The following is a 26,365-nucleotide window of genomic DNA, read 5'->3' on the forward strand; positions in this document are numbered from 1 at the left end:
GTGGAGGCCAATTCTGGATCCCCACGTCCTTCCACAGTGGGGACATAGGTTTCTGGCCTTCCTCTTGGCACATTTCTCCCTTGCGTCCTGAGTTCGAGTGTCTTCAAAGCCCATGACACCTTTGGCAAAGGCTGTTCTCCAACTGGAGCGCTCGCAGGCCAGTGTTTCCCAGTTGTCGGCGTTTATACTACATTTTTAAAGATTTGCCTTGAGAGAGTCTTTGAACCTCTTATGTTGACCACCAGCATTACGCTTTCCATTTTAAAGTCCGGAATAGAGGAGTTGCTTTGGAAGACGATAATCAGGCATCCGCACAACATGACCAGTCCAACAAAGTTGATGTTGCTTTGACACTGGTGATCTTTGCTTCTTCCAGTACACTGGCATTAGTTCGCCTGTCTTCCCAAGTGATGTGTAAACATTTTCAGAGACACCGTTGATGGAATTTTCTGGGGAGATGGTGTTTATAAGTAGGACTGTTTGTAGTATAGCTTCCTCCATAGGTACATGACTTTTCTGTTTTAATTTTAACCCCCCCCCCAAACTCCTGCCTCTCTCAATGTCTCGTTAGAACCTCTTCCATTTCGTGACGGACATCCAAAACAACGGCGTGGTGAAAATACCCGAGGCGAAGGGCGACGACGCGTGGAAAGTGTACTTCGACGAAACTGCCCAGGAGATTGTGGACGAGTTTGCTATGAGATATGGAGTGGAGTCCATCTATCAGGCCATGACGTGAGTCCCTGAGGGAATGATAATATTAATAATAATAATAATAATAATAATAATAATAATAATAATAGTAATAGTAATAGTAATAGTAATAGTAATAATAATAATTTATTTATTAATACCCCGCCCATCTGGCTGGGTTTCCCCAGCCATGTGGGGCGGCTCCCAACAGAGTAGTAAAAATATGATAAAACACCAAACATTAAAAACTTCCCTAAACAGGGCTGCCTTCAGATGTCTTCTAAAAGTCATTAAGTTCTTTATCTCCCTGACATCTGATGGGAGGGCGTTCCACAGGGAGGGCGCCACCACCGGGAAGGCCCTCTGCCTGATTCCCTGTAACCTCGCTTCTTGCAGGGAGGGAACCGCCAGAAGGCCCTCGGCGCTGGACCTCAGTGTCCGGGCAGAACGATGGGGGTAGAGACGCTCCTTCAGGGATACCTGTGTAGGTCTTCTAGGTCTCTGAGGGCCTTCTGGAGGTTCTCTCCCTGCAAGAAGTGAGGTTACAGGGTAGCAGGCAGAGGGCCTTCTTGGTGGTGGCACCCGCCCTGTGGAATGCCCTCCCATCAGAAGTAAAGGAAATAAACAAGTGAAATTATAGTTAACCAGGTAGAGGGCCTCTTCCTCCTCCTCCTTCTGTATTTTGTGTTTTAATACAGTATTGTGATTTTATGTTGTTGACTGCCCTGAGACCTGCAGATATAGGGTGGTACACAAATGTAATAATAATAATAATAATAATAATAATAATAATAATAATAATAATAATAATAAATTATTTATACCCCGCCATCTGGCTGACTCTTCCCAGCCACCCTGGGCAGCTGTATTAAAATACAGTGGTCTCTTAAACATTAAAAGCTTCCCTAAACAGGGCTGCCTTCAGATGTCTTCTAAAAGTCAGGTAGTTGTTTATCTCCTTGACATCTGGTGGGAGGACGTTCCACAGGGCGGGTGCCACCACCAAGAAGGCCCTCTGCCTGGTTCCCTGCAACCTCGCTTCTTGCAGGGAGGGAACTGCCAAAAGGCCCTCAGGAGATGGACCCAGGTGTCCAGGCAGAACGATGAAGGTGGAGACGCTCCTTCTATAATAATAATAGTCCCTGACGAAATCTCAGGCTATGTCCCATTTTCTCTGTCGCAGCTGTCTTTCAATGGTGCCAAGCCCAAGGTTTCAGGCCGCTTTCCTAAATCCCGAGTTGTGTTGACTGCGGTTTCCCCCTCCTCCTTCCCTTGTTTTCTTTTTCTTCCAGGCATTTTGCCTGCCTGTCTTCGAAATATATGTGCCCCGGGGTGCCAGCAGTCATGAGCACTCTGTTGGCCAACATCAACGCTTATTACGCTCATACAACTGCCTCTACCAACGTCTCTGCCTCTGACCGTTTTGCCGCGTCCAATTTCGGGGTAAGTCCGATGGTGCGTAGAACACTCATTTCTTACTTTTACTCTCTCCTTTTTCCCCCGGGGGGAGGGGGTGCATGGCGGTAGAGAGGACCCTACCAAAAAAACCCATCGCCGCAAAGTCAGAAATTCGGCAAAAGAAGAAACACCGGCTGTTCCTCTTCCCCATGAAACGCTGCGACAGTTTTTGCAGAGCAGGAATCGGCGGCGGCGTTTTAGCACAGGCTTTGCGACCTTATACCGTATTTTTTGCTCTATAAGACGCACCAGACCACAAGACGCACCTAGTTTTAGGAGGAGGAAAACAAGAAAAAATATATTCTGAATCCCAGAAGCCAGAACAGCAAGAGGGATCGCTGTGCAGCAAAAGCAGCAATCCCTCTTGCTGTTCTGGCTTCTGGGATAGCTGTGCTTGCTTGCCTGCATTCGCTCCGTAAGACGCACACACATTTCCCCTTACTTTTTAGGAGGGAAAAAGTGAATCTTATAGAGCAAAAAATACGGTAATCACAGGGTTTCTCCAGCAGTCGCTGTCGGACTACAACTCCCATCATCCCTAGCTAGCGGGACCAGTGGTCAGGGATGATGGGGACTGTAGTCCAAAAGCGGCCAGAAACCCAATGGGGAAGAATTGGAAAGGGCACACAAGGCGAGGTGCTACCAAAACCATGATGCAGTGTGACTGGGAGCTGGCCAGTATGTTTGGGAAACATGGTCTAATTTCAACTCTGCTAAAATAATATAATTTAATAAGAGGCAAATTGTGGGAATTCCACCTGGCCTGTTCTGCGGCGACTTTTTTTGTTGGAGTCCTCTGTAGAAATGGTCACAGCCTGCAACTGGACTGAGGTCTCCTGGCTTAGTCGACCTAAGGCGCTCGAGTTATTAGGAGTGCCGTTCATATCTAAATATATCGTCGTGCCTTCCTCGAAGGAGCTCAGGATTGTGTACATGTTTCTTCTCCCCTCGTGAACTGCACGATTAACCCAACGAGGTAGCCTCAACCGAGAGATTGAAGGAATGGGTTTCCCAAACCCAAAATTGACTGTGCAGGCAGTTTGAAACAGGCACCAAAATCCCTATTTTTCCTTAGCTAAAATCCATTAACTTGAGCTCTGAGTCAATGTATAAACAAAACCCCAGATGTATAAACAAGTGCTCAGGGCCCTCTCCTTTATCAGTTCATGACGGCAAGGATGGCCTTGACTGTTCCGGTAGAACAGGGATGACACGTCTAGGTCTTCTCTTATGTCCTGGACACACTCTGACGCACAGACCTTGGAGATGGTGACCTCTTGCTCCAAGATAAGAGTAGGGACAGGAAAACCCTTTTATGGTTAAGAGTGCCGGAGCAGGAACATCTGTGATGTCAACCTGCGTGTGCAAGCTGACCTGGCTGGATTCCTGGGGAAGGGGGGAAAGAGGGCGCCTGGAGGATATATATACTGCATGAAATTTCTCATTTCTTTGGACTTGCTGTGGACTGACCACGCAAGTGCCTTTCTGATGCTCCAGAGAGCAGAAATAAGGAACTCTTTCTCTGAACCAACCCTCGGTGTCATTTGACTTCCTTCTTCCCATCTGGGAGCAACGCAGAGCCCACCAATAGGTAAAGTCTAATAAGGCTACAAGATGACACCGTTCAGAGGCCGCACACCAATGGTGGGCATGGACAGAAGTGGAGGTGGCCACAATCTAGGGTTGCCATATGTCATCCTTTTCCAGGACATGCCCTCTTCAGGTCTTGCTGACATATGCGGCCTAGGACCCACGTACCTACGAGACCGCCTCTCCTGGTATGCCCTGCGGAGGACCTTAAGGTCCACAAGTGACAATCAAACTGCCGATCGGCAAGCCCAAGAGGCTCAGTGGTTTAGACCATGTAGTCATGTGGCCAGCAGGGCTAAGCCGCTTCTGGCGAACCAGAGCAGCGCATGGAAATGCTGTTTACCTTCCCGTGGGAGCGCTACCTATTTATCTACTTGCGCTGGTGTGCTTTTGAACTGCTAGGTTGGCAGGAGCAGGGACCGAGCAACAGGAGCTCACCCCGTCATTGTGGGGATTCAAACCGCTGACCTTCTGATCGGCAAGCCCTAGGCTCTGTGGTTTAATCCACAGCTCCACCCGCATCCCCCTACATGTAGGAGGGGTATTTAAAAGGAGAGTTGTCACAACAGCGATCTGTAGCTTAAAGTAGAAGTCGGAAAATGTGTCCTCTTTTTCGCTCTTCAAAACATGGCAACCCTACCATAATCCCACGAACACAAGCCACAGCGCACATGAGAGACCCCAGATGAGAGATTGAGGGCTTAATGTACACCGTCTTGCGTTCCACGATGGAAGAAAGCTCATAAGACAAAAGTGAAATAATAATTTCCACTGATGAAGGAGCAAGGTCTGAAATATCTCCTTGCTTCCCTCCGGGAGAATTCCTGGCTTTTGTTATGAGCAAGGAAGTTCATCCCCTGGCCTCAATATGTTGATATATAGATGTACAAAGACGGCAACTAAGTCAGGAATGCTTCAGGAAGGCGATGGTTTGTGCCTTGCGGGAAAGGCGTGGCAAAGTCTGGAAAGGTGCCGATCCGGAGTTCATTTCCCCCAGTGCAACTACTGTCGCCTGCAAAGACTGAGAAGGGATACTTAGTGAAGGGAGACATTTTGAGCCTTATCTTGGAAAGCATGATGGAGAAATTGAGCTTTCACGCCAGATACTGTATTTTTCGCTCTATAGGACGCACCCGACCATAGGACGCACCTTTTTTTAGAGGGGGAGAACAAGAAAAAAAATCTCTCCCCCTCTCTGCTCAGCGCCCCTTCAGTGAAGCAGCAGGAGAAACGGAGCCCCTTCCATTTCTCCTCCCGCTTGGCTGAAGGGGCACTGCGCAGCTCTCCCTCTCTGTTGAAGCCAGGAGAGTCTTGCTCTCCCGGCTTCAGCAAAAGGAACCCGAAGCCTTCGGAGCGCAGTGCAAGTTCCCGCTGTGCTCCAAAGGCTTCAGGCTGCTATCCCTGAAGCCTGGAGAGCGAGAGGGGTTGGTGCGCCAGGCTTCAGCAAAAGCAACGTGAAGCCTCCGGAGCGCAGAGGGAGTGCTCCCTCTGCGCTTCGGAGGCTTCCCATTGCTATCGCTGAAGCCAAGGAGCCTGCATTCACTCCATAGGACGCACACACATTTCCCCTTAATTTTTGGAGGGGGAAAAGTGTGTCCTATAGAGCGAAAAATACGGTAGGTGGGGAGCTGTCCAGCAGTCAGAAGGAAATCCTGTCTGGGGGTCAGGTTGGCGAACCACGTTCTGGGTTGCAACTGGTTTGGGAGCAGGGGAAGGCAGAAAGTTGAAGCCGAATGGGAGGAGGAATCTACTGGAAAATTGCGATGAGCTCGGCGCCTCAGTTACCGCTCACGCTGATGCGCCCACTCTGACTTAAATATATTTCCCACCCCCCTCACTGAACAACCTTTTGCTAATGTACACGTTAGACAACCAACACAAACGTGCAAGTAATTTCTCCTAGCATAATGCATATTTGTACACCATTTTCGAGCACAATTCAGAGTGTTGGGGCTGACCTTGAAAGCCCTAAACCGCCTTGGTCCAGTATACCTGAAGGAGCATCTCCACCCCCCCATCGTTCTACCCAGACATTGAGGTCCAGCGCCGAGGGCCTTCTGGCGGTTCCCTTGCTGCAAGAAGCCAAGTTACAGGGAACCAGGCACAGGGCCTTCTTGGTGGTGGCACCCGTCCTGTGGAACGCCCTCCCAGCAGATGTCAAAGAGAACAACAACTACCAGACTTTTAGAAGACGTCCAAAGGCAGCCCTGTTTAGGGAAGCTTTTAATGTTTGATGTATTACAGTATTTTAATATTTTTTTGGGAGCCGCCCAGAGTGGCTGGGGAAGCCCAGCCAGATGGGCGGGGTATGAATAAATTATTATTATTATTTTAGGCACACTTCTCCACTCAATAAATGCATTTTGGTAAACACCATTTATTTGGAGAACTGTATTGGAAAATTCAGATGAATGTGAATTTTTTGAAGGATGACTATGTCTCAGTTCTGTCGTTTCACAGGCAGAGGAAGTTTGCCCTAGCCCAGGAGGAAACAGGAAGTTTCAACAGGCTGGAGCAAACATCCCCTTTCATGTCCACTCTAGGAATGTTGTACTTGACTGCTATTTATGTATCCCATACACAGGAGGCTGTGATGCCATCTGTTCTTAAGGTAAAGGTAAAGGGACCCCTGACCATTAGGTCCAGTCATGACCGACTCTGGGGTTGCGGCGCTCATCTCGCTTTACTGGCCGAGGGAGCCGGCGTGCAGCTTCTGGATCATGTGGCCAGCAGGACTAAGCCGCTTCTGGCAAACCAGAGCAGCGCACAGAAACATGTTACCTTCCCGCCAGAGTGGTACCTACTTATCTACTTGCACTTTGATGCACTTTTGAACTGCGAGGTTGGCAGGAGCAGGGACCGAGCAACGGAAGCTCACCCCGTCGCAGGATTCGAACTGCCGACCTTCTGATCGGCAAGTCGTAGGCTCTGTGGTTTAACCCACAGTGCCACCCGCTCTTTAAAAGAGGATTGGCCAAATTCGTGGAGGAGAGGGCTATCGATGGCGGCTAGCCATGATCATAGCTCTGCCTCAACAGTTGGGGTGCTTCTGAAAACCAGCATCTGGAAATCACAGGAGGGGAGAGTTGGTCTTGGGTTCAAATCCTGGTTTCTGGTTTCCAGTGGGTATCTAGTTGGTCACTGTGAGACTAGGCGGGCCCCAGGCTCTTCTGATATTCTTACATTCTTAGAACACAAAGAGGCAGGCAGCCAAGTGGATTGAATTGCAGATATGAGGCAGGCTGGTGTCCGCTTTTCTCGCACTCTCACTGCATGCGGTCTTTGTAGTCTTTGCCCAGCATGCACTGGTGCAGCTGGAAGACTACAAAACCCCACGGTGCAGTTTCAGAGGCAGGGAAGCCCACATCATAGCTGTCAACTTTTCTTGCGAGGAATCCTATTCGGAATAAGGGAATTTCCCTTTAAAAAAGGGGAAAGTTGACAGCTATGGCCCACATGGCAACAGGGACACATAGACCAGCGGCAACGTGGATTTCAGTTCTGATGCGCAGGGAGTGTGTGGGAATCTCAGCGAGGTGCATATCAGTTGCCCTGAGGGAAGTGACCTTGTACATTGAGCCCCTTTCCCCATGACTCTGCCACACCGTTTTAACTTAACAGGAGTTTTTGAAAACAGGTTTTTTCTCTTCTCTGTGCATTTTCCAAAAGTCAACTGCCGGAGGCTTGTTCACGCCGCAAAATTGGGGGTCAGTGGTTGAGGCCATGAGGCCTCAACACGTTAACAGAAATCAGGGCTGTGGAGAAGAGGGAGGTTTGCACCCGACCCAATTCTGAAGGCCAAGAACAACAGCCCTGCCTAGTTTGTCAAAGGCGACCGATTGCAAAAACAAAACTGCAAAACATTGCAAAAATACTGGAGAAATTTATGTCTGGGGAATGTCTGATTTACCGACTGCTACCACAAAGTGTGTGTGTGTTAACAAGCCTCCGGCTCTGCTTCTGTATAAAACCAATTCTGTTTTGCGGTTAGGGATGTGTTTAGCCCTTGATAGGACTGTCTTTGTTTTCTTGGTCTCTCGTTTTCTCTCCATCGCGGCTTCGAAAAGAAAAGAAAAGGAAAAAAAAGATCATTTTGATAGAAATCAAATGTTAGGCTTTGTACAAACCGTGTTTCTTTCTTTCTTCTTTTTCCCTCTCAGAGAGAGCCTAAAATTTGGGCGTTTTCCCTCTCCCCCCAAAAAACCAGACTGTGTCGCTTTAACCCTCTGTGTGCCGGTGCTAAGGGGTGCTACGGAGGCTGTGTTGTGGCGGATGCGCAACCATGTTCTTTTTGTTGCAAGGATTGCTTTTTCGTTGTCTCTCGCAACCATAGTGGTCAAGGGAGATGTAGGAACCGGGGGGTGGGGTGGGGGGGTAGGGGGTGGGCGGGTCGAGGGAAAAGGAGGGCTCAGCTAGAGATGGAGGGGGGAGGCAGAGACAGTGGGTACCGGAGGGGTGTTCGTTGGTCTGTGTTTGGGGGTGTACGGCAGATCTTGGAGGCCAGCCAAAGACATTTTGCTAACTGGGGTGATAGGCAAGGTTAGAGTGTTGCTTCCCTTCTTAGACATACGCAACAGGGTGTCCCTTTAGCACGGTGCACAGGCTGAACATTGCTTCAGCACCGGCCGATTGGACAGCGCACAATACCAACATGGCAGGCAATTGCTTCTCACTTCAGCACCAGAGGACTGGACAGCTCCTTCCACGTCATCCAAGGAAGGAAGGCGTGGCCTTGTTGACCATGTGTGTCCGTCCGTCCCCCAGACATAATCAAAAAAACAATGGGAGGACGACATAGGCTATGAGATTAACCCCACTCAGTGGACCAGAATGTGGTCTAAAAGTAAAGGGACCCCTGACCGTTTGGTCCAGTTGTGGCCGACTCTGGGGTTGCGGTGCTCATCTCGCTTTACTGGCCGAGGGAGCCGACGTACAGCTTCCGGGTCATGTGGCCAGCAGGACTAAGCCGCTTCTGGAGAACCAGAGCAGTGCACGGAAACGCCGTTTACCTTCCCGCCGGAGCGGTACCTATTTATCTACTTGCACCTTGACATGCTTTCGAACTGCTAGGTGGGCAGGAGCAGGGACCGAGCAACGGGAGCTCACCCCGTCATTGCGGGAATTCGAACCACCAACCTTCTGATCGGCAAGTCCTAGGCTCTGTGGTTTAACCCACAGCGCCGCCCACGTCCCAGGTTAGGATTACAACCCACCCAAATCAACGGCATTATGCCTTTAAGCCCATTGACTTATAGTAGGGTCTGAATGAATCAATCAAGGCTTGATTGTAATGAATGAATCAAGGCTTGATTGTAATGAATAATCAAGGCTTACGACGGCAGCTTGACTTGCAAAGGTCTGTCTTCCATTCTGGACTACGGATGTTAGGAGAAGTCCATTCATCACATTGCAGAACTATTTCCATTCCACAGCTCCCTGTCCCCTGCGGTGAAATTAGAACTGTTGGCAGGTTGGCAGGAGCAGGGACTGAGCAACAGGAGCTCACCCCGTTGAAGGGATTCGAACCGCCGACCTTCTGATCAGCAAGTCCTAGGCTCTGTGGTTTAGACCACAGCGCCACCCACGTCCCATTATTATTATTTAAAAAAAGCAATGTCCAACATCGAAGAAGGTCCCCAGCACTAGCACTCCCTCCCAACTGATTTCTTTGTCAAAGAATTTAACAAGAGACAAGAAGGGCAACTCTGTCAGGTCAAAAATACCATTTATATTGCCCATACACTTGTAGGCACATAATACACATTCCCTGCCACAGTGCACAACCGCTTGTCGTGACGACAGGCCTGACATCCGTTTCTTAATATCGCCGTGCAGCGTTTGTGGGTGGGTTGGAAGAGATGCCCTCTCCACTGGGCCCCACAATGCTTCATTTTTGCCCCTGCCTTTCGCGCTGCGCATAAGAGCGCATGCGCGGCGTTATTAAGAAACAGGGAAGCAACCGAGTGGGGAGTCATAGATATGGGGCTGGGGGCGGCATGGAGAGCAGGTGTCAGGCAGATAGTGGGGTACGGGGACTTAGCTTAATTGGGTGGGTGGGGGAGATCTGGGGGAGGTCGCTGGGTGGGGGTGGGGAGGCTGACCCCCTCCTAAAGGACTGTTCTCGCTGTCTGCATGCCATGTCGCATAAACGCTGAGTCCTTCGTCCCCTCCCGCTTTGCTCAAGTCTTTGGTGGTGGGGAGGGGGGGGGGATATCTTGGTGGAAATGTCATGGGCATGTAGCTCAGGTCAATCTCTGTTTCCTGCGTGGGTCAAAACCATGGGCTCCCCCACTCCCCAAAAAATAGCTTCTTCTGGAGTAAAGGTGGTGACACGAAGTGGCCCTAGAGCCCTGTCACGATTGCATCTCTGGGACCAGATTGCATCTCTGGTTCTCAGCCTGTGGGTCCCCAGATGTTCTTGGACTACAATTCCCATCATCCCTGAGCTCTGGCCTTGCTAGCTAGGGGTGATGGGAGTTGTAGTCCAACAACATCTGGGGACCCACAGGTGGAGAAAGGCTGCCTTCAGCTCAGCTTACACCAGGCTTCCTCAAACAGATGTTGTTGGCTTACAACTCCCATGATCCCTTGCTAGCAGGTCAGGGATGATGGGAATTGTAGTCTTGAAACATCTGGAGGGCCGAGGTTGAGGAAGCCTGGCTTATGCAGACTCTATGGAAGAGCTTCCCCTCTATCCTCTTAGCTCAGTGGTTCTCCATCTGTGGGTCCCCAGATGTTGTCGGACTACAACTCCCATCATCCCTGAGCTCTGGCCTTGCTAGCTAGGGGGGATGGGAGTTGTTGTCGAAAAACATCTGGGGACTCACAGGTTGAGGAAAGGCTGAGATAAGTGGGAAGGTATGGCCCAAAGCAAGCAGGGACAGTGTTTGGGTTCCCCCCTGGGTGAAGGAAAGGCAGTTTCTCCAAATCAGGCACTTGCCCTGAAGGTGTTAAGCCCAGGAGTTCAACAACTGCTAGCTCCAAGCGTGAACTCTCAGCAGGGGGAGAAAAAGACCCCCTATTGCAGCTGTTTCAAAGGGGGACCCCTTTGAAAACAGAAGAGGGCTGGGGTGCTGTTTTCATGCACAGAATTTCATGCACAGAATTTCATGCACAGAGTTATCTCCCCCCCACCAGGTCTAGGGTACCCCCTGCCCCCCTTTGAGGAAAGCAAGCAAAATGAGGTGAAATAGATCAGGAGGGGGTTTAAACTGTTTGCAGACTGGCGCCCAGAGCAGAATAAATGGGTGCTCTGAATTCTACCCTCCAGGGAGCAAGGTTTTGGCTCAGCATAGATTGCTCCAATAAGGAAGGTGCTTAGCTTTCCATCCCAGTGACAGGTCCCTGCCCCGAGGCGCTTGCATATTTTTTTCTCTCTCTCTCCAAAAAATAAGTAATAAAAGCCAGGATTTCCCTAATGGAGAGGGTGGAGGGGAGGGAGGAGGGTTTGAAACAAAAGGATAGGGTGGGAGGTTTGTTTTTGCGGGGCCAGGGGGGTGGTAGCTCTGTCCCTTCTGTGACTTCATTTACCTGCTTTTGGGGCCTGTCTCTTTTTGCAGAAAGAACGGTTTGTCAAACTTTTGGATCAGCTGCACAACTCCCTACGGATCGATCTCTCTATGTACCGGGTACGTCTGTGGGTGTGAACTGCTTGCGGCTGAGAAAGGTGCCGTGGAATTCTGCTCGGTGTTGATCCGGAGCAGAACTCCGACAGAGTAAAAACTTAAAACACTTCTTCTTTTTTTAATAATATTTATTAACAGTTTAAAGACTATAAAAGAAAGAAAAATAATTCAACAAACAATACAATACAAAAATAGAAACACTACATTACACTAACACTAAAACATTGAATTAACAACACAATTTAAAACTCATCCAATAATTTCAGTATCTTATCTTTCATTCACTTGTTTCCACCACCTCCTCACACCTCCCTTTTTGTATTCCACTTCAATTAACTGTTTCAGAAAAACTTAAAACACTTCTTTACGGGGTACCCAAGAGCCTGTCTAGAGTCCTTAAGTGGGTTCCCTATCGGTAGGAGAAAATAACAGAGGCCAAGCAGACGACACAAAAGGAAAGAGGAATGAGGAGGGAAGAGGAAACCGAGCGAGCTCAGGCTCCAAAACTCTTTCGCTTGTAGTTTCTGCAATCTCCAGATGTAATATCTGGTTATGCAATGTGAGAAACGTGAGGCTGGACCAGGGAGATCTTTCCTACGAGTTATTTAGGAAATAGAGGACACCAGAAGAGAGAGCGAAAGAGAACGTGAAACATCACTAGCAAAGTTATCTGAAGATTTGTAAGATGAAATTGCTTCCTATTCAGGCTGAGTAATTTAATATTTTAGGAAAGGGAAAGGATAAGAAAGGAAATGTAATGATACAAAGTTTAATTTTGTGAACCATTAGACGGGAAGGAGGGAAGAGATAAAAGAGCCAAAAGAGATAAAAGAAAAGGATGTGAGGTTACGTAATGTGATTATATGTAAAACCAATTATATATATATATAATTTAATTATATTATATATATATAATTTATATATAATATATATATAATTTAATTATATATATATAATTTAAACCTTAACACTAAGGATGCAATGAACAGGACACCACAAGAGAAGGAAAAGAGATTGATAGAGAAAATGAAACCCAGGCTCCTTCTAGCCCTACAGTCAAACTTTGGTTGTCAAATGTAGTCCATTCCGGAAGAGCTTTCGGCTTCCGAAAGACGTTCAAAACCGGAGCATTTACTTCTGGTTTTCAGGACGTTCAGGAGCTGAAGCGTTCCAAAACAGAGGCGTTCGGAATCCGAGGTTTGACTTTATTTTTTATAGCCAGCGTGACCTTGACAGAAAGAGATAACGGGACCAGTTCAAGTACTCAGCTTCTCGGAAGGAATAACCCAAACACCACGAACCTTCTGTTTGTTTCACGCAGAGAAGCTTGCAGAATCCTTTTGAATTGAGTAGAATAGGAGAGATCTCTCCACATCAGAGCAATACTTTCTGAACTAAGAAATGCAAACTGGCATGTTTAGAAGTGCAAAAGGGGTGGGAATAACCTATGCCCTCTTTCTGCTTTCCTCCCCGGCAGAATAACTTCCCTGCCAGCAGCCCGGAGCGGCTGCAGGACCTCAAATCGACGGTGGATCTCCTGACCAGCATCACTTTTTTCCGGATGAAGGTAATGATCGCAAGGAGCTGAGCGCTTGTCTGCGTTTCCCAGCGTCGTTGCTGAGTTTGGGCGGAAGAGCTGTGCGGCTCAGTGGCATGGGAGTGGGTTGGACCAGATGAACGTTGGGGTCCCTTCTGACTCTACAATTCCGTGGTCTGCCTCGGATGCAGGAGGACCCAGTTCCGGTCCCCAACGGCATTTCCAAGTACAGTCATACCTCGGGTTACAGATGCCTCAGGTTGCGTTTTTTTGGGTTATGGGCCCAGAGAAACCCGGAAGTACCAGAACAGGTTACTTCCGGGGTCGCGCATGCACAGAAGCACTAAATTGCACTCTGCACATGTGCAGAAGCGCCGAATCGCAGCCCACGTGTGCACAGATGCACCGCTGCGGGTTGCCAATGTGCATCCCGCTCGGATCACGTTCGCAACCCTGAAGGAATGGGTTTCCCAAACCCAAAACTGACTGTGAAGGCAGTTTGAAACTGCACCAAAATCCCTATTTTTCCTTAGCTAAAATCCATTAACTTGAGCTCTGAGACAATGTATAAACAAAAACCCGGCTGTGCTCAAAGCCCTCTCCTTTATCAGTTTGTGACGGCAAGGATGGCCTTGACTGTTCCAGTAGAACAGAGAAGACACGTCCGTGCCTTATCTTATGTCCTGACCACAAAAGACGCGCAGACCTAAGTCCGGAACAACGCCAGAAGCGTGTCAGGGAACTAACATTGGAGCCAGAGGTGGAGGCAAGGCTCCCAAGCGATGCTGGAGAAGGGCCCAGCAGGGAGAGAGGGAGCTCATCGGCTGGGGAAGGAAATCAGCGTAACACCAGGGATAAAGGGGGGCAGAAGGGGGAATCAGCGAGGGGGCTCCAGCACTCCTCGCCGGAGACCAGCGGGGAGAGCACGGGTCCTCCACTACCCACACCCTCCCTGCGCAGAAGACTTCCGCGCAGGGAAAGTAGGCGTAGACTTGGCGTCAAAGAACTTCTTTGCTGGAAGAAGTTCAAGAAACGCCCACTGACGGATTCTGCTAGCGACTGAAACAGCCACGAAGTGAAGGGCTGTCCAGCCAGAAAAGGTTTAACCAGGCTACCTAGCCAGGAGTGGCGGCAACTTACGCACGAGCAACCCCATATAACCATTACAAAGCGTGTTCTCAGACGGCCTCTTCCTCCAAGAGTAGGAAGAGGAAGATCCTTTTATGGTAGAAGTACAGGAAGGAAATCCCTTTTATGGTTAAGAATACCAGAGCAAGAACATATGTGATGTCAACCTGCGTACATAGGCTGACGTGGTTGGATTCCTGGGGAAGGGGGGAGAGGGTGCCTGGAGGATAAATATACTGCATGAAACTTCTCATTTCTTTGGACTTGCTGTGGACTCACCACGCAAGTGCCTTCTGCTATCCGGAGAGCAGAATAAACTCTTTCTTTGAACCAACCTCGGTGTCATTCGACTTCCTTCCTCCTGTCCCGGAGCAACGCAGACCCAATAAGGCTACAACCTGAGCGTCCACTGTAATAGGGCAGGGGAAGAGGCCTGAGCTATGCCCAGAGACCTGAGCTTCCCCTGTGTTTTGTGTTTTTGCGACCACCGCGGGGCTGGAGTAACGAGTGTGAGTTTCGTGCAGGTCCAGGAACTCCAGAGTCCCCCGCGAGCCAGCCAGGTGGTGAAGGACTGCGTGAAGGCCTGCCTCAACTCCACGTACGAGTACATCTTCAACAACTGCCACGAGCTCTACAGTCGGGAGTACCAGACCGATCCGGTAAGCTTTTGGGGGGGTTCTATCATTCAGGGCACCGAGAGATGGGCTGGGGGTATCTGAGCTGGGGGTGAAGGAATGGGTTTCTGTGCAGTCAGTCTGAAAGGGGACCCCAAATTCTCATTTTCCCTTCTCCAAGGGAGCATTTTTAAAATGCATTAACTTGAGCACTTGAGTCAGAAAGCCAGCTGTATAAACAAGTGCTCAAAGCCCTCTCCTTTATCAGTCTGTGACGGCAATGGATGGCCTTGCCAGTTCCGTGGAGCAGGGATGGCACGTCTGAGTCTTATCTTACATCCTGACCACAAAAGACGCACAGACCTTGTCAGGTCTGACAAGAGACCCGGGAATGGTGCCAGGAGTGTTCTCAAAGTTGGTGACCTCCTGCCCCAAGATAAGAGTATAGGAACAGGAACAACCTTTTATGGTCAAGAGTACCGGAACAGGAATATCTGTTTATGGTCATGGATGTTAACTTACGTGTATAAGCTGATGTGGTTGGATTCCTGGGGAAGGGGGGAGAGGGTGCCTGGAGGATACATATACTGCATGAAATTTCTCATTTCTTTGGACTTGCTGGGAACTGATCATGCAAGTCCCTTCTGCTATCCGGAGAGCAGAATAAACTCTTTCTCTGAATCAACCTTGGTGTCATTTGACTTCCTTCCTCCCGTCCGGGAGCAACGCAGACCTCACCAGTCGGTAAAGTCTAATAAGGCTACAGGGGGACACGGCCCCGGCAGCCGCAGCTCAGTATTTCCTAGGCTTTGACTGTTCCAAGACAGAGCTGCTGGCATTTTGACCCTGGACTTAGCTACATAAGGCAAGAAACAGTGTTTTGAATGTGTTATAAACACACAACACCAGGTGGCGCCAGAGAGCAAAAAAAAGTTCTAAGCTGTTTTCTATAGAGGTTTTTTCCCTCTTTTGTTATAACAATTTCATTTCTGACTTATATATAGTGGGGTTCCCCCCCCCCCCACTGCTTACTGCACTACTACCCCATCCTACCAGAAAGGCAGTTTGTCAAGTGATACCAAGCAGTCGATGGGATTCCCCTTTGTCCCCCAAAACTGGATCTGCTCTCCAGCCTTGAGCCATTTATTTATTGCATTTCTGTAAATTTATGGGACGCGGGTGGTGCTGTGGGTTAAACCAGAGAGCCTAGGATTTGCCGATCAGAAGGTCGGCGGTTCGAATCCCCGCAATGATGGGGTGAGCTCCCGTTGCTCGGTCCCTGCTCCTGCCCACCTAGCAGTTCGAAAGCATGTCAAAGTGCAAATAGATAAATAGGTACCGCTCCGGTGGGAAGGGAAACGGCATTTCCGTGTGCTGCTCTGGTTCGCCAGAAGCGGCTTAGTCCTGCTGGCCACATGACCCGGAAGCTGTACGCCGGCTCCCTTGGCCAGTAAAGCGAGATGAGCGCCGCAACCCCAGAGTCGGCTACTACTGGACCTAATGGTCAGGGGTCCCTTTACCTTTATGTAAATTTATATTTATTATATATTATAGCCTTGGTCTTAGGAGTGGCATTTTCTTACTGCATGCAAGACATGGGAGAGAATACCTCTATATCGGAGAGGCATTCTCTCCTGAGAGAGGAAGAATGCCGCCTCTTAGATATAGAACAGGAAAACCTTGTTCGACTGCAAATGTTGTAGGATCCCATTTCTCAGCAGCCAGTATGCCAAATATTCAGGGAAGATGGGGAGTCGAAGCCTAATAACCTCCTTGAGCTAATCTTTTGTCCCCCAATAGGATTCCAGCTGCATTTCCAGTTCCTCTTGTCCCCCCCCCAAAAAATAAGAAAATAACTTCTGGGGGGTGGGCCTTGAAGATGGAAATTGTGATGATTTGTTGTTGTTGTTTAGACATTTAGTCGTGTCTGCCTCTTCCTGACCCCCTGGACCAGAGCACGCCAGGCCCTCCTGTCTTCCACTGCCTCCCGCAGTTTGGTCAAACTCATGCTGGTCACTTTGAGAACACTGTCCCACCATCTCGTCCTCTGTCGTCCCCTTCTCCTTGTGCCCTCCACCTTTCCCAACATCAGGGTCTTTTCCAGGGAGTCTTCTCTTCTCCTGAGGTGGCAGAAGTCTTGGCGCCTCGGATTCAGGATCTCTCCTTCCAGTGAGCACTCAGGGCTGATTTCCTTTAGAATGGAGAGGTTGGAGCTTCTTGCAGTCCAGGGGACTCTCAAGAGTCTCCTCTTGATTGAGGAAATGAGCTATTGTGATCATAGCTTTGCTTAATCTGATACGTCTTTTGTTTTGGGTCCTTCCAGACTAAGAAAGGAGAACTCCCACCAGAAGAACAAGGCCCCAGCATCAAAAACCTGGATTTTTGGTCCAAGCTTATCACCTTGATCGTCTCCATCATCGAGGAAGATAAGAACTCATACACACCCTGCCTCAACCAGTAAGACCTTAAGATCCTTTGCGGTGCAGTCCCGCCTGACGCACGTTAAAAATAACGTTCTATAGCAGGGAAAAGGTGCGGGGTGGAAAATAGCCGTAATTCCCTTACGATGAATGTTTACAATGTTGGGGGAAACAGATCAAAGAAATGCTTGCGGGGGGACGAGTCCATTGACAGCTCCTAGTCTTAATGGCTGCGGACCTCAGCTGGAAACTGGAACCCAATTTCTCAGGGTCTTAAGAACATTATCAAGCTAACTTCCTGCTTGTGGACATCTGCTGGACAAGGTGGACCTTTCATCTGGTCTAGCAGGGCTCACCCCCTGAAGCCAGGTACACAAATGTCTGGTCCAGACTCGTCTCAGAGGGTTCGGCCACCCCGCTGATGTTTGTGGCAGGTTTATCCCAAGGAAGTCTCATCCCAGGTACCTCTGACCCTCTCTCCAGGTTCCCCCAAGAGCTGAACGTCGGGAAGATCAGCGCCGAAGTGATGTGGAGCCTTTTTGCTCAGGATATGAAATATGCAATGGAAGGTGAGTGAGCGTGGTGTAGTGGTTAAGAGCGGTGGACTCGTAATCTGGGGAACCGGGTTCGCTTCCCCGCTCCTCCATATGTTGTTGGGATACTGCCAGGGAGACAAAGGCCATCACTGCCTCCACGCCGACTCCGGACGTCCATCAACCTCCCGTAGATACAGTATCAGCAATTAGTGACACGAGCTCCAGAAATAGATTGCCACATTCCTGGGCTGATGCACACTCTATCAGCAGAATTTACACAGCGGAAGTTGCACAGCAGGAGAGCATATTTACAAGTTTATTCAGCGTTGGTCAGAACAAAGAAAAACATGACCGCCTGCTAGCGTGTTCAGGCACCGAGAGAGGGAAAACGAAAGCAACAGCAAACATAAACATCCTGTGAACAGGAAATGCGCAGACTCTGTGACTCACAAAGCCTGCTCCCTTTTAAGGTGGAATGGAAATATCCTAACAAGCTGCTGGGTGACCTTGGGTAGTCACACTTCTCTGAAGTCTCTCAGCCCCACTCACCTCACAAAGTGTTTGTTGTGGGGGAGGAAGGGAAAGGAGAATGTGAGCCGCTTTGAGACTCCTTCGGGTAGTGATAAAGTGGGATATCAAATCCAAACTCTTCTTCTTCTTCCTTTGAGAGTTAGGGAGGGGGTGAGCTGTTTTCCTTTTGGAGATCCTTCGCTCAGTGAAGGGTCCCTTCTCCATCCACCTCTGAGGGGCTGGACTGAGGAGGAATGGTGGGAGGTGTCCTCTCCTGAAGCTTTCTAAGGGAAGGTGGACAGTATTGATTTAGAACAGCGGTTTGCGCTGTGATGGCCTGGGAATCCGATTCAGAGGCTGAACCAGAGGAATCCCAGCCTGCACAGGAGTCCCCGCCTCCAGGGCTGGCTGAACTGGGGCAGGGCCTTGGATCTGAAGTGCCTGCACCTGTGCCGGATCCTCAGGAGCAGGCACCAGGTGATTCCACTCCAGCTCCAGAGGTGATTAAGGACACAGTGCCTACAGGTGCGCCTCTCCCGGCCCTGCCAGAGGAAGGTGAGTCTCCCCCTCGGTCCAGTAACCCTCCAGCCTGTCCTGAACTGCAGAGGCTTAGGGCAGAGAGGCGGAGGGAACTGGTTTCTCCCAGGAGGAGTGCTCGCCTTAAGGCCAAGAGAGGCGGGTCTCCTGAGGGCTGGGACCGCCCCTGGCCTCAGAGAAGATAAAGGCCAGTCAGCCCGGTCCCAGGTTGCGGGAGCAACGTCGTTGAGTACCTGCTCCTGCCTGGACCCAGACCTGACCCTCCAGTGTTCCTGTCCCCGCCCGGCTTCCTGCTTCGGACCTCGCCCCGCTCCTTGTGAACTGTTTCCAGGCTGGTGATCCAGGACCGGACTTTGACTACGCCAACGGTAACCTTCCCCCCCGGGACCAGCACAGTCCAGAGGGGGAAAGCTGGGAGACATTGGGTGAGGAACAACTAGGAAACACCAGGAGAGAGAGACCGCTGGCAGATTCAGTGTCTTGGGACACTATTCCTTACACACACACCCTTCACCTAAGACTAGACAGGTTTAGAGAGCTATAGAACAGAGAGCACAGCAGCGACAAGCTCAGACTACCTGACGTAGGAGTGATATAATAATAATAATAATAATTTATACTAACCCGGCCAGAGCTGGACTCAGGGCGGCTAACACCAATAAAATTACAGTTGTTGTTGTTGTGTGGTCGTTTAGTCATGTTCGCCTCTTCATGACCAGAGCACGCCAGGCCCTCCTGTCTTCCATTGCCTTCCACAGTTTGGTCAAACTCATATTAGTGGCTTTGAGAACACGCCAGTACAAGTAGATAAATAGGTACCACTCCGGCGGGAAGGTAAACAGCGTTTCCGTGCACTGCTCTGGTTTCGCCAGAAGCGGCTTAGTCCTGCTGGCCACATGACCCAGAAGCTGGACGCCGGCTCCCTCGGCCAGTAAAGCGAGATGAGCGCCGCAACCCCAGAGCCGTCCGCGACTGGACTTAAGTGTCAGGGGTCCCTTTGCCTTTAAGAGAAGCAGGGGAGCTGCTTCGAGGTGTAAACAGGCTCCTCTCTCCTTTTCTCCTCTTCTGCAGAGCATGACAAACACCGGTTGTGCAAAAGTGCCGATTACATGAACCTGCACTTTAAGGTGAAATGGCTGTACAACGAATACGTCACAGACCTCCCTTCTTTCAAGAGTCGCGTTCCCGAGTATCCGGCGTAAGTCCCCATTTCTCTCTTTTTTCTCTATCCCCCAAACTGAGATTATTTTCTTACCTCTCTCTCTCTCTCTCTCTCTCTCTCTCTCTCTCTCTCTCTCTCTCTCTTTTCTAGGTGGTTTGAACCTTTTGTTATCCAGTGGCTGGATGAGAACGAGGAAGTCTCGCGAGATTTCCTGCACGGAGCCCTAGAACGAGACAAGAAGGATGGGGTAGGGTATCAACCGCACTTGTGGTCTACTAAGACCCCCTAGATCTTCTTCGCAGGTTTGCTACTTGGAAATCCATGAAGCCTGGATTATAGTGTCAGATAAGGGTTGGGTGGTGACAGTACAATTCCGAGCACCATTCAAAGTGTTGGTGCTGACCTTGGAAGCCCTAAATGGCCCAGTAGACCTGAAGGAGCGTCTCCACCCTGGACACCGGGGTCCATCTCCCGAGGGCCTTCTGGCAATTCCCTCCCTGCGAGAAGCGAGGTTACAGGGAACCAGGCAGAGGGCCTTCTCGGTGGTGGCGCCCACCCTGTGGAACGCCCTCCCATCAGACGTTGAGGAGATAAACAACGATCTGACTTTTAGAAGACATCTGAAGGCAGCCCTGTTTAGGGAGGTTTTTAATGTTTGAAGATTTATAAGGTGGGAAAGTACCATTCAAAGTGTTGGCGCTCCCATTAAAAGCCCTAAACGGCCCAGTATCCCCGAAGGAGTGTCTCCACCCCCATCGTCCAGCCCGGACACTGAGGTCCAGCTCTGAGGGCCTTCTGGCGGTTCCCTCCCTGCGAGAAGGGACTTTACAGGGAACCAGGCAGAGGGCCTTCTCGGTGGTGGCACCCACCCTGTGAGTGACCTCCCCCCAATACCTGGTGCTGAATTAGCTTCAAAGCAATCCATTACAATCTATTGTGAGGTTGTTGTGAGGATTGGAGAGTCATGTACACAGCCACAAGCTCTTCGCAGGATGAGGAGGTGGGCAGAACAGCTAGCCGACTCCGAGGGCTTTCTGGCGGTTCCCAGAAGCAAAGTGGCAGGGAACCAGGCAGAGGGCCTAATAATAATAATAATAATAATAATAATAATAATAATAATAATAATAATTTATTACTCATACCCCGCCCATCTGGCTGGGTTTCCCCAGCCACTCTGGGCGGCTTCCAACAGAATATTAAAATACAAAAACCTATTAAACATTAAATGCTTCCCAAAACAGGGCTGCCTTCAGATGTCTTCTAAAAGTCTGGTAGTTGTTCTTCTCTTTGACGTCTGGTGGGAGAGCGTTCCACAGGGCAGGTGCCACCACCGAGAAGGCCCTCTGCCTGGTTCCCTGTAACCTCGCTTCTCGCAGGGAGGGAACCGCCAGAAGGCCCTCGGAGCTGGACCTCAGTGTCCAGGCTGAACGATGGGGGTGGAGACGCTCCTTCAGGTATACAGGACTGAGGCCTTCTTGGTGGTGGCGCCCTCCCTGTGGAACACCCTCCAGCCAGATATCAATGGGGATAAACAGCTGCACAACGTTCAGAAGATATCTGAAGGCAGCCCTATATTGGGAGGTTTAATGTTTTATTGTGTTTGTATATATTTTGGAAGCCGCCCAGAGTGGCTGGGGCAAGCGAGCCAGATGGGCGATGTATAAATATTGTTGTTGTTGTTGTTGTTGTTGTTGTTGTTGTTGTTGTTGTTGTTGTTGTTATACCCCACCCATCTGGCTGGGTTGTCCCAGCCAATCTGGGCATCTACATTATTATTACTGAGAGGGAGAAACACCACTGGAATCCCATTTCTATGAAATGTTTTGTAAGGGATCCATGTTCCTCCAAAAGGGACCCATCCACTCTCCTGACCCTCTTGTCTGCCTCCCCTTTAGTTCCAGCAAACGTCGGAGCATGCCCTTTTCTCCTGCTCGGTGGTCGACGTCTTTTCCCAGCTGAACCAGAGCTTCGAAATCATCAAGAAGCTGGAATGCCCCGACCCGCAGATTGTGGGACACTACATGCGCAGGTTCGCCAAGGTAAGAACGTGTTCCGTGCAACGGCAGCAATTTAGGAGCATTGCTTAATTATTTTTTTGCTCTATAGGAAGCACTTTTCCCCCTCCAAAAATGAAGGGGAAATGTGTGTGCATCCTATGGAGCGAATGCAGGTGGGAGGCAGGCAGGAAAAGCTCCCCAAAGCCGCACACAAGCTCCGCGCAGCTCTTGTGGGCTTTTCCTCAGGAGGGAGAAGGGACTGACATGGCCAGTCAGTCCCTTCTCCCTCCTCGTAGAAAAGCCCACAGAAGCCGCCTGCTCCTTAAAGGGTGCATGGCTCATGTGGGCTTTTGCGGGAGGTGGGGGTATTGCCGGAGAGGTTGCGCGGGGCTAAAGAAGCCATAGCCCCGGGCTTTCCCAGCAGCCTTGAGAGGCTTCGCGCATTTCCGCTGCTCCCTGACCTGCTCTTTGGGGCTGGAGGTGGGCTTCCCCCCGCCAGCCCCAAAGAGCAGGTCGAAAGGAACCTGAAGCCTGGAGAGAGAGAGAGGGGTCAGTGCGCACCGACCCCTCTCGCTCTCCAGGCTTCCAAGGTAGCCGCCTGAACGCGCCTTAAACGGCACCTTGTTTTAGAGGGGGGAAACAAGAGGGGGGAAATTCTCCCCCTCTCTGCGCAGCGCCTCCTGCCGCTTCGCTGAAGGGGCGCTGGGCAGAGAGGGGGAGAATTATTTTTTCTTGTTCTCCCCCTCTAAAACAAGGTGCGTCCTATGGCTCGGTGTGTCCTATAGAGCGAAATATATGGTGTGTGTGTATATGTATGTATATATATATATATATATATATATATATATATATATATATGGGAGGCAATAGCACCCTGCTTTCCTCATCTCGTCAGCCTCCCCTCCTCTTTTCCCTTCCAGACCATTAGCAACGTCTTGCTGCAATACGCCGAAATCATCTCCAAAGATTTTGCTTCCCATTGCTCCAAGGAGAAGGAAAAAGTGGTGATGTATCTGTTTTGTAGCTCTTCCCCCCTTCCATCTCCAAGTGTCCAAAGGACAGATTTCAGGGGTCAGCAAACTTTTTCAGCAGGGGGCCGGTCCACCGTCCCTCAGACTATGTGGGGGGCCGGACTATATTTTTTTGGGGGGGGGAATGAACAAATTCCTATGCCCCATAAATATCCCAGAGATGCATTTTAAATAAAAGGACACATTCAACTCATGTAAAAACACGCTGATTCCCGGACCGTCCGCGGGCTGGATTAAGAAGGCGATTGGGCCGGATCCAGCCCCCGGGCCTTAGTTTGCCTACCCATGGATTTGGGTTTCCCAAAGAACAGTGGCGAGGCACCAAAGGGGCTGGGGCTGGGCTGGGGACATGCGGTGTGGCCCTAAATAACTCAGGGCCACAAAGTTTGAGAGACCGGCTCCTTCTCTGCAGATCCTCCCAGTAGTTAAGATGAGCAGAGGGCAGCTTCTCGCTAGTTCCACTGCCCTCTGATGTTTGGGGCGGTTGTAGTCTGGGACAGGGCCTTCTCTGCGGCAGCCCCAAAGATGTGGAGTTTAATTTCATTGCCATCTGGATGAATTTGACAGGTCAGCGTTCATACCTGCCTTATTTTGCGGGCCTCAAATGAGCTGGGGTGTATGTTTTCAGGGCCCTGCCTATTCCCAGGACAGCAATTTGTTTAAATTATTTTTAATTAATGCATTTTAAATGGCCGTAACCTGCCCTGGGACCTGCCGGTGAATGGAGATATTGGTGGCAGCGATATATGAAACCTGGGCCAGCCAAATCAGCACTTTGGACAGCTCCCGGTGCTGAAGGCTGAGCAGTGGGAGATGTTGTCTCAGCAAAGAAACCATGAACTCTAATCATGGTGTTTGCTGGCCTGGACGCGCAATACAGAGTGGAGTGTGTGTGTGTGTGTGTGTGTGTGTGTGTTTGTGTACAAACTAGCCTCCTGTATAAAGGCGGAAATTCTATTCCATGCTCCCTCCACAATGTAGAAGGCGACTTCCCGGAATAATTAGAGAAAGGAAAGTTTCCACTTTTCCTAGGAATCTTTATCCTAGTGCCTTCGTAACGACGTGTCCGTTTTATTTTCTTTCTCCCTTTGTAGCCCTGCATCTTGATGAACAACATCCAGCAACTGCGGGTCCAACTGGAGAAAATGTTTGAAGCCATGGGGGGGAAAGAGGTTTGCATTTCTTAAAAGGTCTTCGGGGGCCGTACCGGTCATAGGAGAGAGTGTCTGTGGCCGCAGAGCAGCTGAGAAAATGTGGAAAGGCAGAGGTCTTTCTTCGTCCTGTACAGCTTTGCCTCCTCAACTCACCACCTGCTGTCAGGGGTGGTGAAGACTTAAGTCCCAATAGCTTGGCTGTTCTTCCTTTCTTGATGGAATGGGGAGGGGGCACTGCCAAACACTAGCTTCCCTGCAGCCTGAATGTGCTGGTCCCAGGGGAAGGTTACCGTTGGCGTAGTCAAAGTCCGGTCCTGGGTCACTAGCCTGGAAACAGTTCGCAAGGAGCGGGGCGAGGTCCGAAGCAGGAAGCCGGGCGGGGACAGGAATGCTGGAGGGTCAGGTCTGGGTCCGGGCAGGAGCAGGTACTCAACGACGTTGCTCCCACAACCTGGGACCGGGCTGACTGGCCTTTATCTTCTCTGAGGCCAGGGGCGGTCCCGGCTCCCAGGAGACCCGCCTCTCCTGGCCTTAAGGCGAGCACTCCTCCTGGGAGAAACCAGTTCCCTCCACCTCTATGCCCTGAGCCTCTGCAGTTCAGGAGAGGCTGAAGGGTTACTGGACCCAGGGGGAGACTCTCCTTCCTCTGGCAGGGCCTGGAGAGGCGCACCTGTAGGCACTGTGTCCTTAATCACCTCTGGAGCTGGAGTGGAATCACCTGGTGCCTGCTCCTGAGGATCCGGCACAGGTGCAGGCGCTTCAGATCCAAGGCCCTGCCCCAGTTCAGCCAGCCCTGGAGGCGGGGACTCCTGTGCAGGCTGGGATTCCTCCGGTTCAGCCTCTGAATCGGATTCCCAGGCCATCACACTGAATGTTCCTTCTCACCCTCAACCATCATCCACATTTGGACTAGAGTTCTACACTTTGGAGGTCCCGAGCCTCAAGGAGGTTAGACTGGTCTCAACTAGGGCCAGGGCCTTTTCAGTACTGGCCCCGACTTGGTGGAACACTCTGTCACAAGAGACTAGAGCCCTGCGGGACTTGACATCTTTCTGCAGGGCCTGCAAGACAGAGCTGTTCCGCCTGGCCTTTGGTCTGGACTCAGTCTGACCCTTATGTTCCCCTCCCCTTATGGTCTTGATTTACCAGCTATTTTAAAATGAGATTGCATTTTGACTCGTATTTTAAATTGGGTTTTGTTCCCCTTTTCTTTCCTCCCCCCTCTCTTTTTCCCCTATTATGTTTTTACTGTGATTTTATTGGTGTTAGCCACCCTGAGCCTGCCTCTGGCTAGGGAGGGCGGGGTATAAATAAAATTTATTATTATTATTATTAAAGGCAACACTGAGGAGGAGGTGGAAACTGACAAGCTGAACTGGTTGTTAGCAAGAAGGCAGGTGGGTGGGGGGTTGGCTATGGGGAGACTGAAGCTGGCGGGAGGGCCCATGGACCAGACTGTCTTGCGTGAGTATTCGGCTCCTGCCAAACTCACAACTTCCCTTTCCCTCACAGAAGGTTGACTACAAACTACTTAATCCCCCGAGCAACTCAGCATTCATCTACGCTTGGCTTGGCCTCAATAGGATAGAGATGCCAATTTATAAGAAGTCTCTAGCTGGAGAATTTGCCCTTCGGAGGGAGGGGTTCCTATTAATCTTCCAAGGATGAACATTGCTCTCTTCCTTCTGCCGTTTCAGCTGGACACAGAAGCCAGCGACATCCTCAAGGAGCTACAGGTGAAACTCAACAACGTCTTGGACGAGCTGAGTCGAGTGTTTGCAACCAGGTAAGGGCTGATTTGAAAGCACGTCAAAGTGCAAGTAGATAAATGGGTACCACTCCGGTGGGGAGGTAAACGGCGTTTCCGTGCGCTGCTCTGGTTCGCCAGAAGCGGCTTAGTCCTGCTGGCCACATGACCCGGAAGCTGGACGCCGGCTCCCTCGGCCAGTAAAGCAAGATGAGCGCCGCAACCCCAGAGTCATCCACGACTGGACCTAATGGTCAGGGGTCCCTTTACCTTCACCTTGGGCTGATTTAAAAACATCACATCACATCAAGTATTAAAAAGCTTCTCTAAACAGGGCTGCCTTCAGATGTCTTCTAAAAGTCAGATAGTTGTTTATTTCCTTGACTTCTGACGGGAGGGCGTTCCACAGGGCGGGTGCCACCACCGAGAAGGCCCTCCACCTGGTTCCCTGCAACCTTGCTTCTCGCAGGGAGGGAACTGCCAGAAGGCCCTTGGGAGATGGACCCAGGTGTCCGGGGTGGAGACACTCATTCAGGTCTGCTGAGCCGTTTGGGGCTTTCAAGGTCAGCACCAACACTTTGAATTGTGCTCGGAAATGTCCTGGGAGCCAACGTAGGTCTTTCATG

The 26,365-nt window shown here is 50.3% G+C and overlaps 1 protein-coding gene across 2 annotated transcripts in view; it reads left to right on the forward strand.

Annotated features, from left to right (window-relative positions):
* LOC309360683 (protein unc-13 homolog A) overlaps positions 1 to 26,365 on the forward strand; it is a 132,335-nt gene that overhangs the window by 72,984 nt on the left and 32,986 nt on the right. For both annotated transcript variants that reach the window (XM_081895408.1, XM_081895407.1), the window contains 13 exons: positions 572 to 735; positions 1,986 to 2,136; positions 11,301 to 11,369; positions 12,844 to 12,933; positions 14,556 to 14,690; positions 16,969 to 17,102; positions 17,549 to 17,634; positions 19,720 to 19,846; positions 19,961 to 20,057; positions 21,706 to 21,849; positions 22,728 to 22,811; positions 23,933 to 24,010; positions 25,690 to 25,778. In XM_081895408.1, coding sequence (XP_081751534.1) covers positions 572 to 735; positions 1,986 to 2,136; positions 11,301 to 11,369; positions 12,844 to 12,933; positions 14,556 to 14,690; positions 16,969 to 17,102; positions 17,549 to 17,634; positions 19,720 to 19,846; positions 19,961 to 20,057; positions 21,706 to 21,849; positions 22,728 to 22,811; positions 23,933 to 24,010; positions 25,690 to 25,778 — 1,448 coding nt within the window. The remainder of the gene's footprint in view (positions 1 to 571; positions 736 to 1,985; positions 2,137 to 11,300; positions 11,370 to 12,843; positions 12,934 to 14,555; positions 14,691 to 16,968; positions 17,103 to 17,548; positions 17,635 to 19,719; positions 19,847 to 19,960; positions 20,058 to 21,705; positions 21,850 to 22,727; positions 22,812 to 23,932; positions 24,011 to 25,689; positions 25,779 to 26,365) is intronic.

The sequence above is a fragment of the Podarcis melisellensis genome (assembly GCF_964234715.1).
Source record: "Podarcis melisellensis genome assembly, chromosome: 18".
NCBI lineage: Eukaryota > Metazoa > Chordata > Lepidosauria > Squamata > Lacertidae > Podarcis > Podarcis melisellensis.